The following is a 19,162-nucleotide window of genomic DNA, read 5'->3' on the forward strand; positions in this document are numbered from 1 at the left end:
AATAAAGCAACTCAGCCAAGAAGAGCTCAGTGCGTCCTATTCTTTTGCACAAGACATGCCTGTGGGGAAACTTGTCTTCAACCAGTCTGACCCCACTGAGTTTGTGTTCCGTGTGTTCACCACAGCCACTGAATTCCAGGTTCTTCTCTTCCTTCTCTTCCTCCTCCTCTACTTGATGATCCTCTGTGGCAACACAGCCATCATCTGGGTGGTGTGCACACACAGCACCCTCCGCGCCCCAATGTATTTCTTCCTGTCCAACCTGTCTTTCCTGGAAATCTGCTACACCACCGTGGTAGTACCCTTGATGCTTTCCAACATTTTGGTGGCCCAGAAGCCCATTTCGTTGGCTGGATGTGGGGCCCAAATGTTCTTCTTTGTCACCCTCGGCAGCACGGACTGTTTCCTCTTGGCTATCATGGCCCATGACCGCTATGTGGCCATCTGCCACCCGCTGCACTACACCCTCATCATGACCCGCGAGCTGTGCACGCAGATGCTGGGTGGGGCCCTGGGCCTGGCCCTCTTCCTCTCCTTGCAGCTCACCGCCTTAATCTTCACCCTGCCCTTCTGCGGCCACCACCAGGAAATCAACCACTTCCTCTGCGATGTGCCTCCCGTCCTGCGCCTGGCCTGCGCTGACATCCGCGTGCACCAGGCTGTCCTCTATGTCGTGAGCATCCTCGTGCTGACCATCCCCTTCTTGCTCATCTGCGTCTCCTACGTGTTCATCACCTGTGCCATCCTGAGCATCCGTTCTGCCGAGGGCCGCCGCCGGGCCTTCTCCACCTGCTCCTCCCACCTCACCGTCGTCCTGCTGCAGTATGGCTGCTGCAGCCTCGTGTACCTGCGTCCTCGGTCCAGCACCTCAGAGGATGAGGGCCGCCAAATCGCGTTGGTCTACACCTTTGTTACCCCCTTACTCAACCCTTTGATTTACACCCTTAGGAACAAGGATGTCAAAGGTGCTCTGAGGAGTGCCATTATCCGTAAAGCAGCCTCTGACGCCAGCTGAAGGCTTAGGGGCAGTGGGCTGGGTGTCTGTCTGTTGCTGTGTCAAAGAACTCTAAATGACACAGAATTGTAGTATTTTCCCACACTTTGCACTTAATGTTTCTTTTTTGCCATATTTGCCCCAAGTTCACAATTCGTGCTCATTTTTCTGAAGTGCTTTGACTAAGATATGAAAATTTGGACAGAACTTACAGCCTAGGAATGCTAGTTTACTTAGCTCTACTTTAAGGATTTGCAGCTCACCTATGTCAATTGCCATATTAGGAACACCCCATACATACTGTGCATAAAGGCTGATAGACATGCTGCCTCCTGGGGAGATGATGTAATTTACCCTGTGAAAGTTGCCTTAAGTAAGGAATATTCATAAAGACATATTTTGCTCAAATAAACACATTTTATTATTGTTTTGGGTATCAGTATATGACAAACAATAGCTTACTTAATGCATTAATTTCCTTTGCACCATACATGCCAACTGGTTGCTTTCATTTTCTTCATGCCAGAAAGGGGCTAGGAATTTTCTTTCATTGACTAATCACCTACTATGTACCAGCCCTGCTAGGGTATGGAGAATTACCTCTGGTCTATGCCAGCCCTGCCTGCATGAGCCCTCTGTGCTGGTGGCTCTCACACTAGTCTTTGCTGTTCCACCTTCCTCACGACCTACACCTTCATGAGGGCTGCTGCTCACAGATCCACTGAGCAGGTAGCACTACTATGGCACTACTCCTACCTCAGCATAGTTTTGCAGCAGAATGGCTGTTACCTCTTCATGTACATGGGGTTGCGTTCCAACCCCAAATAAACCCTCAGGTAAAATCCACTTTCCTTTATGGTATTCACAGTGGACACCACACTGCTCAACCTTCTCATTTACACCCTGAGGAACAGCCAGGCCCAGAGGACTCCAGGGATAGTTCTTACAAGCAGTTACCTCTCCCATAACAGCTGAGGGAGGGTGCAATCTATCAGGTGAGGGTCTGGATCCAGATCATAAGCTGATTTTAATTAGCAACTACAGGAAGAGAGTGAAGATATCTGCCAGTGGATATTAAACTGACCTAAGAAATTGTTATAACCTGGTGGGGCATGGTGGCTCGCGCCTGTAATCCCAGCACTTTGGGAGGCCAAGGCAGGTGGATCACGAAGTCAGGAGTTCGAGACCATCCTGGCCAACATAGTGAAACCCCGTCTCTACTAAAAAAACAAAAATTATCTGGGTGTGGTGGCATGTGCCTGTAATCCCAGCTACTTGCGAGGCTGAGGCAGGAGAACTGCTTGAACCAGGGAGTCGGAGGTTGCAGTGAGCTGAGATCATGCCACAGCACTCCAGCCTGGCAACAGAGCAAGACTCCAACTCAAAAAAAAAAAAAAAAAAAAAAAAAAGAAAGAAAAAGAAATTGTTATAACCTTTTTGAATCCTATGTGGTTACATTTATCAAAACCCATGAAGTTTCTATTCTTTAATTTCGGAATTCTTATTCTAAAAACATAACCTCAGAAAATTAACAGAATGTCAAACAAAACAAAATATAAGAGTGTTTCTTACATATATAACATGAAAAGTGATTAAAATCTAATTTCCAACAATATTGGATACAGAAACACAGCATACTAAAATCATTAATATTTAGTAATAAAGGGCAATGTTTATCATTATACCTATAAGTAATAAAATCAAGATTCAAGCCTGTATTTACAATAAAAGCCCAATTTTATAAAAATACATACATGCATAATGAGGAATAGAAATACACCAAAAAGTTAACAGTTGTTATCTGTGATGTAGAATTACGAATTTTCTAGTTTTCCTCTTTATTAATTTTCCCTGATTTCCAAAATAAGATTGTGTTCCTCTTATAATCAGAAATATAATTTCTAGAAGGAATCTGAGGTTCATGTAGATTTATTTGGCATACAAACCTCCCATCATCATAGTTCAGATCCACTTTTTATATTTTTTCTAGATTAGGACTATTTTGGTGGGGGGGTACTTCTTTTTCCCTTTGAAATTGCTTTTGGAACTCCTAATTTTTAACCTGATTTCACACAATGATAAGAAAAAGAACTATAAAGTGTTACATATTCTGGGGACAATCACTGGATTTAACAATACATCAGAAATGCCTTGCTTTTGATATGGTTTTGCTCTGTGTCCCCACCCAAATCTCATCTCGAATTGTAATCCCTATGTGTAGGGGACGGGGAACCGGTGGGAGGTGATTGGATAATGGAGGCAGTTTCCCCTATGCTGTTCTCATGATAGTGAGGGAGTTCTCACCAGATCTGATGATTTTAAAAGTGGTGGTTTCCCCTGTGCACACTCTCTTGCCTGCAGCAATGTAACGTGTGCTTTGCTTTCCCTTCACCTTCCACCATGATTGTAAGTTTCCTGGGGTCTCCTCAGCCGTGTGGAACTGTGATTCAATTAAACCTCTTTTGTTTATAAATTACCCAGTCTCAGGTAGCATATTTATGGCTGCATAAGAACGGACTAATACAGCTTCTAAGTACAGTAGTCCTCTCTTATCCAAAGGGAGTACTTCCAAGATCCCCAGAGGATGTCTGAAACCATAGATAGTATCAAATCCTACACATACTGTGTTTTTTACCTACACATACATACTTACAATAAAATTTAGCTTATAAATTAGCCACAGTAACAGATTAACAACAGCAACAATAAAATAGAACAACTATAACAATATACTATAATAAAAGTTATGTGAATGTAGTCTCTCTCTCTCTCTCTCAAAATATCTTAATGTACAGTGCTCCTCACTCTTCTTTTCATAATGATGTGAGGTGATATAATGCCTATGTGATTAGATGAAATGAGGTAAATGACACAGGCATTATAACACAACATCTGGCTACTATTGACTTTCTGATGGCCAGAAAAAGGATCATCTGCTTGGGGTGATCTTGGATCATCAAGCTATGACGATGTCCATGGTTGGATTTCAGAAGCATAAAATGTTATACAGTGTGGATACACTGGGCAGAGAGATAATTCACATCCTAGACTTGACAGAATAAGATGACAAGAGATTTTGTCACACTACTCAGAAAGTCAGATAATTTTAAACTTATAAATTGATTATTTCTGAAATTTTCTATTTAATATTTTCAGACTGCAGCTGAAACTGGAAAGCAAAACTGCAGATGGAGGGAAGTAGGGAAGACCACTGTAAATGCTGGAGAAGAAAATAAACTCTCTGGTTAGCAGATTGCATATCAACCTATCCAGGCCAAGTCACATCAGAACATAATGAATCGATTATTTGTACACATTGTGCTAGGCACTGTCTGGAATGCCAACAAAAGGGAAGTTTGAAACTGAATTTTCATACCTTCTTTCATTCTTTATTTAAGGTCACAAGTCATTCATAAAATTAACCTGGAACTCAAAAAGAAGAGGATAAAATGTTACACTTGAAAAGAGGGTTGATTCAACCTTTCAAATTGAATTATTGGGTTCTCCCAGTTACCTTCCTATACATATTCTAGATGAATAGAGTGAGTTCCCCTTTCTTATTTTTTCTTTTTTTATTTTTTAGTTGACAAGTAAAAATTGTATATATTTATGGCACACAGCATAATGTTTTAATATATGTAGGCATTGTCAAATGGCTAAATAAAACTATTTAACATATGAATTATTCCAGACACATTATTTTTGTGGTGAGAATACTTAAAACCTATTCTCAGCCATTTTCAAATACACAATAAGGTATAATTAACTGTAGACACCATGATGTGCAATAGATCTCTTGAACTTCTCTTGTCTAACTAAAATTTTATGTCATTTGACAAACATCTCCCCAATCCTGTCACCCCAAGCCTCTGGTAACCATCTTTTTACTCTGTTTCTGTTAGTTCAACCTTTTTACATTCCATATATAAGTGAGATCCTGCAGTATTTGTCTTTCTGTGACTGTCTTATTTCAGTTAATGTGATATCCTCCAGATTCATCCATGTCGTCACAAATGACAAGATTTAATTTTCCTCATCCATTCTTCTACTGGTGAACACTTAGGTTAATCTTATGTCATAGCTATCGTGAAGAAATGCTTCAATGTACATGGAAGAGCTCCTTTTCCTTACTGAAAAATTATTCCTTTATATGAGTCTTTCATTGAAATTGTTACATTCTGGAATGAGAATATTGAATGAAATAACAGTACACCTCGAGTCAGATGATGGGACACAAATGTTAATCAGTGATGTTTCTTTTGGGAAATGATGATCCCCTCATATCAAGGTAGCCTGTAGGTAGCATAAGTAGAAGGCAGAACTCACAAGAGTAGCTTAGCTTTCCTCCCCCGCAGGTTCACCACTTTTTTTTTTTTTTGAGTATAAAATGCGGATTCAATTTACATGAAGTTTCATAGCAGAGGTTAATAATTCTGAATATACACTTAAAAATTCTGCTCCTTTCAAAACCCTGCTCATTCCCTTCATCCAGCCCATTTGGGTATGTGAATGTGTCCTTAGTGTTAATTGTCTTACAGAGAAGTATTTGCCAAGAAAGTAACCTCTCCCTCTACTGACATTCTCTTTCTATGTCTCTCTCATTCGAATTTTATTAAAATACATTTTATCAGGCAGTGTAATTATTTGAAAATATGTCCCCCACTACTAAACAATAAGCACCTTGAAGCCAGAATACACTACAAAACATCACAGGTATGTTGTGACACTGGATTTCTTCATCTCTATTCTGAGTGTTTAGTAGGTGAATGAAAGGTCAGACACAGTGGTGGAAGTAAAGTGCTGATGTGAGATTCCTTCCCAGCATTTCTCAAAAAAATATATATTTTTAAAATCCAAACTCTGAGAAAAAGTAGTTGAGAAATCAAGAAAAATCAGAAAAAAAATAAAATTCTCCTGCAAGAATTAAAGCATAACAGTTAACATACAGACGTTACTGATTTGGAGGAATCCACTCACGCCAAGGGTAAAGCAAGAGCAGAAAGTGATGACACATGCAGAGTCAAAGGCTAAGTCTTTGTTTCCAAAATCATTACAAGAGCATTAGCGGAGAAGCAGTTACTGCCTAATCAGTCAGTCTTGCTTGTGGCTATTTTCATATGTGTGTTCATGGCTCTGTCTGCTGTTAACAGTGAGTCATTCTTACAAGTAAAATGAATGTTATTACTAAGCTTATACGCCTAGGATATTTTATGCAAATATGAGTGGTGTTGCAAGAAATAATAAGTTTTGGAAGCAAATAAGTATTTAAATTGCATCTGGAAGTGTGAATCTGTGTAGTGCGGTTTACCTGCCTGGGAGATATGAATGTTTGGTTATTTAAATACCACCTAATAATGTTCACAGTGAGTTTCCCAGTGCTTGGTTATTTGCTATCACCTACTATATGCTGTATATAACCCTGATATTTATAATTATTAAATAAATTCTAGATATCTATGAGTAAAGAGTATAAATAATATTGAAAATATTTTAAGAATAATTTATAATTTTGAAATTTCCCAGGAATTCTGATTTCTCATACCCACATTTTGAAGATCTAGGAAACCATAGCATGAATGTATGTTTCTGCATATCTGTGTTGTCTAATTAGATCGAATGAGTGTAGATGGAGAGGTGACTAAATAAGGAAATGGTTGATTGAGAAAAGTTATTATACAACAGCACATTCTGGGCATTTTGATTTGTGACTATTGGATGAGTCAGAAATAACCTGTACCATCAAGAATCTGAACAGATAATTTTATAATGATGTCCTCCAACTTCCATCCTCTTCTCTCTCTGTCTCTCTTTCTCTCTCTGTCTTTCTCATTCTCATTCACCAGTGACTTTGAAAAACCACACTGTAAAATTAGAGGATCTCATGAAAATCACTAGAAGTTTGAAATGCAATGATGATTATGGCTTGGGCCTATCTCTGCCCACTAGTTCCAACTTGAGAACTGTCCTAATTGCCTCTTTTTGGTTTCAATTTTGCTTCATTAGAAGGGAAAAGTATGACACTCATAGTATTGGTGAAAATAAGTTATTCAAAAGAGATGGGGTACAAGTGGGATAGGGGATAACCATCCCCAGAGACCACAGAACACACATTTGATGATCTGTAAGAAACTATTTTAGGAAGACCCATTTATGCTGTAATACAACAATTCTTTCAATAAATACTTATTTTGTGCATTCACTTACTAATTTTATTGTTGTTGTTTGTTTGTTTGTTTGTTTGTTTTTGAGATGGAGTCTTGCTCTGTTACCCAGACTGGAATGCAGTGGCGCGATCTCGGCTCACTGCAAGCTCTGCCTCCTGGGTTCATGCCATTCTCCTGCCTCAGCCTCCCGAGTAGCTGGGACTACAGGCGCCTACCACCATGCCCAGCTAATTTTTGTATTTTTAGTAGAGACGGGGTTTCACTGTGTTAGCCAGGATGGTCTCGCTCTCCTATCCTCGTGATTCGCCCGCCTCGGCCTCCCAAAGTGCTGGGATTACAGGCGTGAGCCACCGTGCCCGGCCTCACTTACTAATTTTTAAGCAAATATTTCAACAGAATATACTATTTGCCAAAGTCTCTGATTCCATGAATCTAATGTTCATGAGGGGAAAAAGGATAATGAATAAATAAATAAATAAATACACAAGGGCTATAAAAACAAGCAGGAAATTGGGGCAAGTGTTTAGGACAAGGTAGAGAATGTTGAGGGATAGTAAATTGGAATGGAGAAGAGGCCATGTCATATTTCAGAAACTGCATTACATGTTTGGTGTTCACTGACAAAAGCATGAGATATCTGCTTTCAAAAATTCACAGACTATTGGGAAAATGGACATAGCTATAAGTCAATCTTATTTTTCTCTAAAGAAGAATAATATATGCAAGAAGACCGTGATGTAAGAAATGCCAAATGCCTGCCTTGAGATACGTTTTTATAAGTCCTTCTGTGCATTCTACAAGAGATTTATATTTCTTTCTATGACTGATGAGGTCCTCTTAGTAATCTTGGCTCCAAAATATCTAAATTGCTAACTACCTTCCACACTCACATACCAGGCCCCACGCCTCCAGCAGATAGTCCTTATGGTTATAATACATAAGTGCCTCCAACTGGCTTGTTCTTTCCTGGGTCCTCTTACTCCTGAGAAACTGCCACATGTCTGGATGTTCCTGTCGTGTCCAATGCCTGTGCACTCACTTCCTGTTAGACTTCTGGGAGAATGACAGCTTCACTGCGGACATTATCACAGGTAAGAGCATCCTTGGCTCCACTCTGCCTCCCTAATTCTCCCTGCAGAATCCCAAGAAAGACAACATCCCAACCTCCACTTAACTGAAAAAAATATATAAGGCAGAAAACAATTTTCCACTGACTCTGATGTTATAGTAGAGTCAAACTCTACCTGAAGCAAAATGAAGAAAATGGTAGTCTTCTTTTGTTCTTATTAGTATTTTAATTGAAGTGTAAATAACATACACTAAAATACATAGATCTTCATTGGTTCTGTTTGATGTATTCAATAATGAAATATTTTCATCATTCTGGAAAATTCCCATTTCCCTTTCCAATCAATTCTCCTTCCCGCCTTGATCAACCGCTATTCTGACTTCCAACACAAAGACGAGATTTGTCCATTTAAGAATTTCTAGAAATGAAGTAATATGGTATGCATTCTTCTGAGTTTGGCTTGTTTCACTTAACATAACGTATCTGAGATTTATACAGGTTGCTTTGTGTTGCTTTAGTTCATTCTTTTGTATTCCTAAGTAATAGTCCATTATATGAATCCAGCAAAATTTGTTAACCAAATTTCTTTATCCATTGTGAGCTTGGTTTTAATATCTATTTGTTAACCGAATTTCTTTATCCATTGTAAGCTTAGTTTTAATATCTCCTTCTCTCCCTCTCTCTAGTTCTCTCTCTCTCTCTTTTGAGCTTAACACCTAAAATGGGCACTTATCATTAGATGATTTTGTGACTGACCCTCATATTTCAGTTCCTCCCCACCCCCATCCCTCACTGTCTCAGAGCCTAACACACCTTTGTCTTAACCAGGCCTTTCTGGAGATATTTTGTTGTCAGTGTTTATTTCAAATCAGCTAAGAAGGGAGGCTAGGATTGTGAAGCTCTTAAATTATCCTCCATAGTATGCTGACCTCTCTGGAGTAAAGAAAAGTTAATATTTAATGAGCTGCGGACTATGTGCCAGTGATGCAGGACAGGCCTAGCCTGGGAGGGTCCTTGGCTTTGCCAAGGAAAGGATGCAAGGGCAAGCTGATGGGTTAGACAGCAATCTTTATTGAATGGCACTGCTCCTTGCCAAGCAGGGATAACTCATAGGTAATGCCCCCAGATCAACAAAGTATGAGTTGTTGGTAACTGTATTTATAGTCACTTATACCCACTTTCAATTTAATGCTAATTAAGGGGCTGGTTAATACAAATTGAGAGGCAGGTTATTTTGAACTTTGTAGGAAAGAGACGGCTCATTGCATCTGGCTCATTGCTATGGAAACGGGTGTTAACTTCCAAGGTTGTTGCCATGACATTTGTAACTAGTCATGGCACTGGTAAAAGTATCTTATGCTAATGAGCAATGAAGACAGCTAGGGATTGCTGTAGCCACCATTTGCTGGGTTCAGCCAGTTTCTTCACTTTCATCCTGTCTGGACCAGATCCTGTTTTGATCAGCAAGGATGTGACCAGAAAAGAAGTCCTGCTGGTCTCCTACCTCACCAGAGACCAAGTTAGGTGTTGTGCAAACATCATCTCCAGTTTACTGATATGGTAAAAGGGGCTATGAGGAGTTAAGCTACATGACCAAGGTCACATACTCAGAACATAGCAAAACTGGAATTCAAACCCAGTTCTGTCTCACTTCAAAGTCTCTGCTCTTTCTGCTACATCTACCTGCCTCCAGGGAACACTGCACTAGGAAATCTTCCAGTGAGTTTTCATTTTGGTTCTGCCAAAACTCATCACCTGGTATTAACAAGTCACCCATCACTCTGGGGATCAATTTACTCATTTTTACCAGAAGTAGTGCTCTAGTTGAACTTTGTGGTGCCCTCCAGCTCTAGATTCTATACCTCTGTTCATGGAATCACTCTAAATTTTGTACTTTGTGAGTGACTAGAATTCTGGTTAGGAATTGGCAAATGAAAATTCAAACACCTTATCCTGATATTAAAAACTTGCCATGATCAGGCTCCAAGTTACCTTAAAACTTTGTTTCTTACTCGTTTATGTAAACTTCAGCCTCCGCAATGTTAGACTCTTTACTGAACCCAGAACACATCATACATGGTCCCACCACCCATAACATCCATCCACTTCAAAATCCCTCTCTGTGTCTCCCCATCTGTATAAACCCTGCCCATTTCAAATGCATGGGTCTAGTTTACTTTCTCAATGAAATATTTACTATTACTCAAGTCCACAGATATCTCTCTTCTCTAAGTTTCTGTAGCACTTTTCCTACCATGCTTGATATCTGATGACACCCATTATACTGGTCTCCACCTGATATTGGTACCTACAAGCTCGTGCTTTCTGTTCACATATTATATCTGCACATCAACTGTGAACTTCTAAAGGATAGAACCAGGACGTTAGTCATCATGACTCCCCATAATACGTAGGCCAGAACAGGGTACAGAGTGAGCCCTAAGAAATGTTCCATTAATAAACACTGAAGAGATCAAATGCAGTCCGAGGCTCAGGAGATTCTTCAAAGTCTTTCTCTTTTGTTTGGTCAGAGTAGATGTAAAACATAACAAAGGATAGTAAACAAAAAAAACCTTGAATTTCTTCTGAAAAAATACTACAATGTGTTTGTGTAGCTTAATAAAATTGATAAGGTAATATTTCTAAAATGCAAACCATAACATTAAAAAATAATATAATTTGGAACTAAAATTCCAGATGATTTGAATCATACAGAGAAGAGAGAGAATAAGAGAAGAAAGATGGTAATCTGAAATTTCATTCTGTTTGAAACAATGAAATTTAATTCATAAATTTAATTGTTATTGGCTTATGTATGGTTCTTTAAAATATGTTTAACACTAATAGAATATGTATCACATCATTATATTTCAAGCTGATAGAAGAGGTAAAAGAAAATTAAACTCCATCAATCTAGCGATAGCCAAGAGAAGAAATATGAAATAGTTTTTAAAATGTAGTAAATGGGCTGGGCACGGTGGTTCATGCGTGTAATCCCAGCATTTGGGAGGCTGAAATGAGCAGATTGGCTGAGGTCAGGAGTTCAAGACCAGTCTGGCCAACATGGTGAAACCCCGTTTCTACTAAAAATACAAAAAAAAAAATTAGCAGGGCATGGTGGCATGTGCCTATAATCCCAGCTACTCAGGAGGCTGAGGAAGGGGAATTGCTTGAACCAGGGAGGTAGATGCTGCAGTTAGCCGAGATCACACCACTCCGCTCCAGCCTGGGCCACAGAGTAAGACTTCGTCTCAAAAAATAAATAAACAAACAAATAAATAATAATAAATAAAATGTAGTAAATGGAAAACATAAACTCAATGTATCAGTGACCCTATATATATGTGAATTGCTTAGATTTATTTGTTAAAAGACTGAAATGCTCAGATTATGTGTTAAAATCCAGATACATGTTCATAACATGAGACACACTTAAGGTACTTAAAGTAAATGGATCGACAGAGATAGAGCCAAGCAAGTACTAACTTTTTCAAAAAAGTAGATCTGACAAGACTAGTATCAGACATAGTGGAATTCATAATAGCAATATTAAATAGGATCAAAAAGACTATTTCATGTTTATAAAAGTTTCAGTAAACCAACAAGTTCATTATGATTAATTATATCATATCCATAGTAACAACTTAGCAAGAATATTATTACCAAAAGGACAACTATGAGCCAATCTGACTCACCATAGATGTAAAAATATTACATAAATATTACTTAGCTAAATTTGACAGTGCAGCAAATGAATAATACATTATAGCCAAATTAGATGTTAAAAGCATAGGCTGCTGTAATATTAGAAAGTCAATTAATGTAAGTAACTACATATTAATCACTTCTTTAAAAATCTAATAATCTCAATAGATATTATAAAGGCATTGGGTGAAATTCAATATATACTTTAAATAACATTAAATATTTTCAAAAAATAAAGCTTAAAGTCCAACCAGTACACTTATTAGCCCTCATTAAAACAGAATTTTGCTGGAGATACTAGTCAATGAAATAAAACCAGAAAAAACAAACAAGGAATCAAAATATTTAAAAATGAAGGTTGAAATTATCATTTTGCTGATGTTACTATTTTTCTCCTGGCAAAAGAAAATCAAGTTTGAACTATTATACTAACAAAAGAGTTTAGTAGAGAAATATGATAATAACAAATAAATTCTATGCTTTTTCCTACATATCTGTAAACAAATTTACTTTAGCAAAAAACATCATGAGACACTCAAGAACAACTTAATAATCTATATGTTTAAAATAGAAAGAAAACTATAAAATGTCATTAAAAACATATAAGAAGACTTAAACAAATAAATGAAGAGACATTACAATTATAAACATTACAACTTGAAAAATAATTCATACCAAAGTCTATAGTAATGTAGATTGTAATTAAGATGTGAGATGTGGGTTTTTTAAAGTAATTTTAATTTTTTATGCATAAATTTTTTATTTATTGATACATGTATTTTTATTGACACACTGTCCCCCATATTTTTGGGTAATGTGATATTTTGATACACTCATATAATGTGTAATAAGCAAATTAGGGGATAGGGATATCCATCACCTCAAACATTTATCTTTTCTTTGTGCTGGGAACAGTAGAATTATTCTCCTTTAGCTATTTTGAAATATACAATAGATTACAGTTTACTGTAGTCCCCTAATGATTTATCAAACAATAGGTCTTATTTCTTCTATCTAACTGTATTTTTGTACCCATTAATCAACATCTCATCACCTCCATTCCGTCTTCCCACTCCTGGGCCCTGGTAACCACCAATTGACTCTCTAAGGATGCGTGTTATTCTTGTGACTTACCACGGAGGTTACAGGTTTTGTTTCCAAGACAAGAGCTAAGTGGAAAAGCTCCAACCCCTTCAGAGGTTGGAATGGGAGACAGATACCTGCAAGTTCATCAAAAGTTGAACCATCACAACTGTGCAATACACTCTGGGCTGAATCATTTATCTGATTATGTGGACTAAAAGAATGTAGAGGTCCAGAGCATCAAAGGGAAGAAATTTTTCTATTGATGAGCTTTCTCAGGGCAACTTTCATATCCTTATTCCTCAAGCTGTAGATGAAGGGGTTCATCATGGGTGTCACCACAGTGAACAGGACAGCACCAATCTTATCAGTGTCCTCAGGGTGAGTGGAGGAGGGGAAAAAGTACACGCCTACAATGGTTCCATAGAACAGTAATACAACTGTCAGGTGAGAGCCACAAGTGGAGAAGGCTTTCCACTTTCCCTGTGTGGATGATACTCTCAGGACAGCTCTGATGATGCAGACATAGGAGAAGAAGATGAGTGCAAAGGGGAAGATGATAACTGATAAACCCACAATAAACAACACAAGCTCATTGATCATTGTGTCTGAACAGGACAGTTTGAGCAGAGGAGCCAAGTCACAGAAGAAGTGTGGGAGAGTGTTGTGGTCACAGAAGAGCAATTGAATGAGCAGAAGGGTGTGTGTCAGAGCAATAATATTACTGAGGAACCACGAGATGACAGTGAGCAAAATGCCAAACCTGGGCCGCATGAAAGTTGTATAGTTCAGAGGATGGCAGATCGCCACAAAGCGGTCATAGGCCATGATCCCCAAGAGCAAATTGTCAATGACGACAAATACAATAGAAAAGTACATCTGTGTGATGCAGCTCTCATAAGAGATGGATTGACTCTTGGTTTGAATATTCACCAGCATTTTGGGGACTGAGTTGGAAATGGAGGAAATATCAGCAAAGGATAGATTGGCAAGGAAGAAATACATGGGGTTATGAAGGTACGTATCGAAGCTAATAGCCAGAATGATGAGCCCGTTCCCAACCACAGTGACCAGGTACATACCCAAGAAAAGCACAAAGAGGAGGTTTTGATGCTCATCCTGGTTGAAAAATCCCAGGAGAATGAATTCAGCAACGATGGTTTGGTTTCCTTGATGCATATTTCTGCCGATCTGAAGAAAGGAACACAAAAGTCTTCATATTCCTACAAGAAAACCTAACGTGGTATCATTTGGCTGCAGCCATTGCAGTAAGGCACTTGAATAAAGTTTCTTCTGCTTATTAAGTGGAAGTGCTACTTAATAAGGAAGTATTTCATCAGTGCAGAGATTTGGAAAATGCCTTAGAAAAAAACAGGACATGGCCAAAACTTCTCAAAGAAAGTGTTTTAAACTCTAACAGGATTCTGAATGTGATTTTTCCAGTTGGTTCTAAATGTAGTTTCAGTCCCCCAAACTGAGGATCACAGATGAGGCATACCCTATATTCTAAACATGTTATATACACCTGCAGAATTAACTTAAAAATGACCAAACTGGTCGCCAAACCACCTTTATCCTTTAAATCTAATAAAACAGAAATTTCAAGTCTCGTGAAAGTGAAGAGTTTGGGGAAGTAAACACAACTGAGGGTTAGGAATCACTATGGCAGTGTACACCATTGTGTTGGTGCTTCATCCCACTAAAGCCGGGGGAGAACTCCAAAACAAGTGCTTTTGGAGAATCAGTACAAGAAGGAGCAACCAGGGTTTTACTTCATCTGTGGCTACATATTAGCCTCAAGAAAATTTAGGGGGCACACATACAGTTAAAGACTTCTGTTTGCCTCTAGCTTCTAAAGGTGAGGGGCTCACTGGATCAGGCCACGATGGCAGAGGTAGAGAGAAAAGATGGTGGGCATAGAGGGAAAAGATGGTGGTTAGTAGGGCAATCTGCATTTTCACCCATGACACGGCATAAATATGTGAATTTCCCATAGGATACGTGATGCTATAGGAGGTCATTGGAGTCAAGTCACCTTGTTGAGATTCCAATCCAGAGACAGCCTATCGGGGCAGAGGAGGCTATAGCAGTAAGAAACCATGAGGTGGGTCTCTTATGAAAGAGAGATCTTAAACAGATCAGGGACGTAATTCATTGTGCTTGTCAGGGAACCGCATAATGAGGCAGTCCCAAAAGGGAGCCCCTGACGAACCCCAAAATGGTCTCAAGAGACACCATGCCTGCCACATATAAGGCACCAGCTGGTAGTATCTATGGCAACAGATATGAACACTTTTGCCTTTTTTCTCATCCCCGTTCTTCCTCCCTGACCTGATAAAACTTGAAAAGAAGGAAAGACCACAATGAATAAAACAACAACAACAATAGTAACAACGGGTTTGCGGGAAGAGAGGCCAAAGAGCAAGGGGAAGAACATATGCTCCCACCTTTCCGCTGTACAACCCAAGCTACACATCAGATCTGAGCTCACAAGGGAGAACCCATGCTTTGAAATGATAGTGAAGCTAAAGTTTAAAATTGGGCTGGACTTGGTTTTTTAATACCTGGAAATGGGTCTTCAGTATCAAAGTTAAACATTTTGAAAACCTTAAGTGGCCAGAAAGGTAAACGGATCTCACAAGGTGTCATCTAGGAGTAGAGAAGAGAGACTGGACCTAGTATGATTTTCCTTGTGATTTATTGGAAATAATATCAGCTTGGGAACAAAGAGACATTGGTCCCTCTTTCTACTCTCCTAACATTGTCTCCCTCTCATTTTATCCCTCTCTTCTACCTATCTCCAAAATCACGTATCTCCCAAAGATTTTCTTTCCATTCAGAGGCCAGAAAAGAGAAAATCTTCATCTCTGAAATTCCTGAAAACTGAAAGGCATTGGAGGTTGAAGCAGAGATCTGAAGTCTCTTTCCTCCTGAAATGCTTGGCTTACAAATCAGAGACAAGAGAAAACACATGCAGAAGAGAGAATCCACAACAAAACTGAAATGAGCTAAATAACTGGCAGGCATCTATATTGAAGATACAGACCAGCCTGTGGTTACCAAGCCCTGGGCTGGTTTGGGCTTGACTAGAGAGGGAACTGTATGTTTCTGAGTGACAATCTCTGATCTCTCCTTTCCATTCTACCTTTCCACCTACCAGTAGCCCTGCACCAATTGTTCTGAATTCTTAAGGTGACTGTCTAGCTGGTCAAGACCAATGCTGGATTCTGAAGAGACTCACCTCTGAATGATGGTAAAAATCTCAGGAAGTTACTGGTTTCTAGACCCAGTGGATTTCCTTATCCTTAGCAGAGTTGCAGGTGGAGATGCAGCAGCTCTTAGGTATTTTTCAGATTAAACTCTTCCTCCAAGCTTTGGAGTTAATAGAATCATGGTGCTGGGCTCACCTGGGACATTCAGGTCCTTCTCATCCCTTTGGGATAATATCCCTCAAGTGTTTTCCTCAAGACAAACAGTAACTTTTACATCCCAGTCTTGATGAGGTAAATGGGGAATAGACAGACAGCTCTGCTTTTTTTCCTTTGTTTTGTCTTCACATGCTCTTCCTGCTTGTGATATCCTATCTGTAAATTAGTTGATTATTGCTCTTCACAGAGAGGGAGTTGTTTGTGCTGTGTGTCTTCTTCTCCCAGAGAGATGGACAGCAGTTTCAGAGTTCTTTTCTATGTCTTCTCTAGTGCCTAGTAGTGGAAAACACTTAGGAAATACCTAGAGAATTGAGCTGAATTTTTTGACTAGAGATTATGAATCCAAAGGGATGTCATATCTAGTGGAAGGAGATAAGATATGGCCTTGGCATCAGTTGAATAAATGTTAGCACTGGAAAAAAAGTTGGAGGCCCAGTGACTCAGCATTCAGGGCTCTTAATTGCAAACTAAAGACAAATTCTGGGTTTCTAATTTTGCAAATAAACATATTGAAATGATATTGAGTGATTCACAATACAATGGGAAGGATGGAAAAAGACATCTGGAAATGGACAGAAGCAAGAGAGACTGCCCAGCCAGGGACTCAGGCAAAATTAATATATCCCTTCTTCCAATGCTCAAAGGTGCCTCACAATATAGTACACTTGTTTCTCACCCAAACTAAGAATGTTGATTTCCTCTTCAATAGGAAAGAATTCAACCTATGGATTAAGTGTATCAATGAATTATATTTAAAATAATGGGGTAATAGAGAAGGAAGAAGGTAAGTTATTCTATTTATTTGTGCACTAACATACAAAAATTAGTAACATGTATATATGCTAGTAGTGAATTATCTGTAAAAGAAATAAGGCAAACAATTACATTTACAATAACTACAAATAAAAAGTAACTAGGAATAAACTTAACCAAGGAAGGGAAGGATTTCTACCCTGAAAAACTGTACACCTTTGATGAAAGAAACTGAAGAAGACACAAATATATGGAACGATATCTTGTGTTCAAGGATTAGAAGAATTGATATTGTTAAAATAACCATACTACCCAAAGAGATCTACAGACTTATTATAATCCTTATAAAAATTCCAATGACATTCTTCACAAAAATAGAAAAAAATCCTAAAATTCATACGGAACCATAAAAGACCACAAATTGAAAAAGCAGTCCTGAACAAAGAGAAAAAAGGCTGAAGGCATCACACTACCTGACGTCAAAATATACTATAAAGCTATAGTAACCAAAACAGCATGGGTCTGGTATAAAAACAGACACATAGAGAAGTGAAACAAAATAGAAAGTGTAGAAATAAATTCAAGCACCTAAAGCCAATGGATTTTCAATAAAGACACCAAGAACAACACATTAGGGTGAAGACAATAACTGGTGTTGGTAAAACGAGATATTCACATGCAGGAGAATGACACTAGACTCCTATCTCTCACCATACACAAACATAAACTTAAAATAGATGGAAGACAGAAATGTAAAACCATAATCTATGAAACTAACAGAAGAAAACATAGAGAAACACTTCGTAACATTGGTCTGGGCAAAAATTTTTAAAATTAGACCTCAAAAGCTCAGGCATTACAAGCAAAAATAGACAAATGAGGTTAAATCAAACTAAAAAGGTTTTGCACAGCAAGGAAAACTATTAACAGATTGAAGAGATAATCTACAAAATTTCAAAAAATATTTGCAAACTATGCATCTGACAAGGGGTTAAAATATAGACTATATTTATTAATAGCAAAAAAAAAATCCAATTGAAAATGGGCAGGTCTTAATACACATTTCTCAAAAGATGGCCAACAGATATATAAAAAATGCTCAACATCATTAATCATCGGAGGATTCCAAATCAAAATTATTTTGGGATATCTCCTCACTCTTATTAGGATGGCTATTTGTCAGAAGACAAGAGAAAACAAGTGTTAGCAAGGGTGTGGAGGAAAGGGAATACATACGCTTACACACTGTTGGTGGAATTGTAAAATAGTACAGCCACTGTGAAAAACAGAATGGGGTTTCCTCAAGAAATTAAAAATAGAACTACCATATGATCCAGCAATCCCACTACTAGGTATATATCCAAAGGAAATGAAATCTGTACGTTAAAGAAATTTCTGCATTCCCATGTTTATTGCCACACTATATACAATAGGCAAGATATGGAATCAACTTAAGTATTTAATAATGCATAAACAGATAAAGAAGATGTGGTATATATACACAGTAGAATACCATTCAGCCATAGGAAAGAATAAAATTCTGTCATTTGTGACAACGTGGATGAACCTGGGGAACATTATGTTAAGTGAAAAAAGCCTGACACAGAAAGATATATAGCCCATGATCTCACTTATATGTGGAATTTAAAAAAAAAAAAAAAAAGTTGGCATTATAGAAGCAGAGAGTAGAAGAGTGGTTACCAGAGACTGGAGAGGAAATGGGAGAGAGAAGGATGGGGAGAAGTTTCCCATGACCTGTGAGAATTATGGAAGTTACAATTCAAGATGAGAGTTGGGTGGCGACACAGCCAAACCATATCACCATGGAAAGCAGTCACCATCTTGTACCACAGAATCTAGGAATAATGGGAGAGCAGGAGTAGATCTGAGTGACACAAGAAATGGACTGTATTCAATACAAACCCTATACTGTCTCTTCTTCTAGTGACACCAAGCACCTCCCAAA

At 38.4% G+C, this 19,162-nt stretch overlaps 2 protein-coding genes across 2 annotated transcripts; one reads left to right on the forward strand and one right to left on the reverse strand.

Annotated features, from left to right (window-relative positions):
* The first annotated feature begins 12 nt into the window (after nucleotides 1-12).
* Nucleotides 13-1,049, forward strand: LOC100452370 (olfactory receptor 10Q1). The gene has a single exon (XM_002821767.4). It carries the CDS (start codon nucleotides 56-58, stop codon nucleotides 1,013-1,015), a length of 960 nt encoding a protein of 319 aa, XP_002821813.3. The 5' UTR covers nucleotides 13-55; the 3' UTR covers nucleotides 1,016-1,049.
* Nucleotides 1,050-12,894: 11,845 nt separating this feature from the next.
* LOC100452750 (olfactory receptor 1S1) lies at nucleotides 12,895-16,290 on the reverse strand. The gene is made up of 2 exons (XM_009246340.3): nucleotides 16,173-16,290; nucleotides 12,895-14,250 (listed from the first exon to the last, which is right to left on the reverse strand). The coding sequence occupies exon 2, from the start codon at nucleotides 14,192-14,194 to the stop codon at nucleotides 13,256-13,258; it is 939 nt and encodes a 312-aa protein (XP_009244615.2). The 5' UTR covers nucleotides 14,195-14,250; nucleotides 16,173-16,290; the 3' UTR covers nucleotides 12,895-13,255.
* Between the last annotated feature and the right edge of the window lie 2,872 nt (nucleotides 16,291-19,162).

Source organism: Pongo abelii, chromosome 9 (assembly GCF_028885655.2).
Source record: "Pongo abelii isolate AG06213 chromosome 9, NHGRI_mPonAbe1-v2.0_pri, whole genome shotgun sequence".
Classification (NCBI taxonomy): Eukaryota; Metazoa; Chordata; class Mammalia; order Primates; family Hominidae; genus Pongo; species Pongo abelii.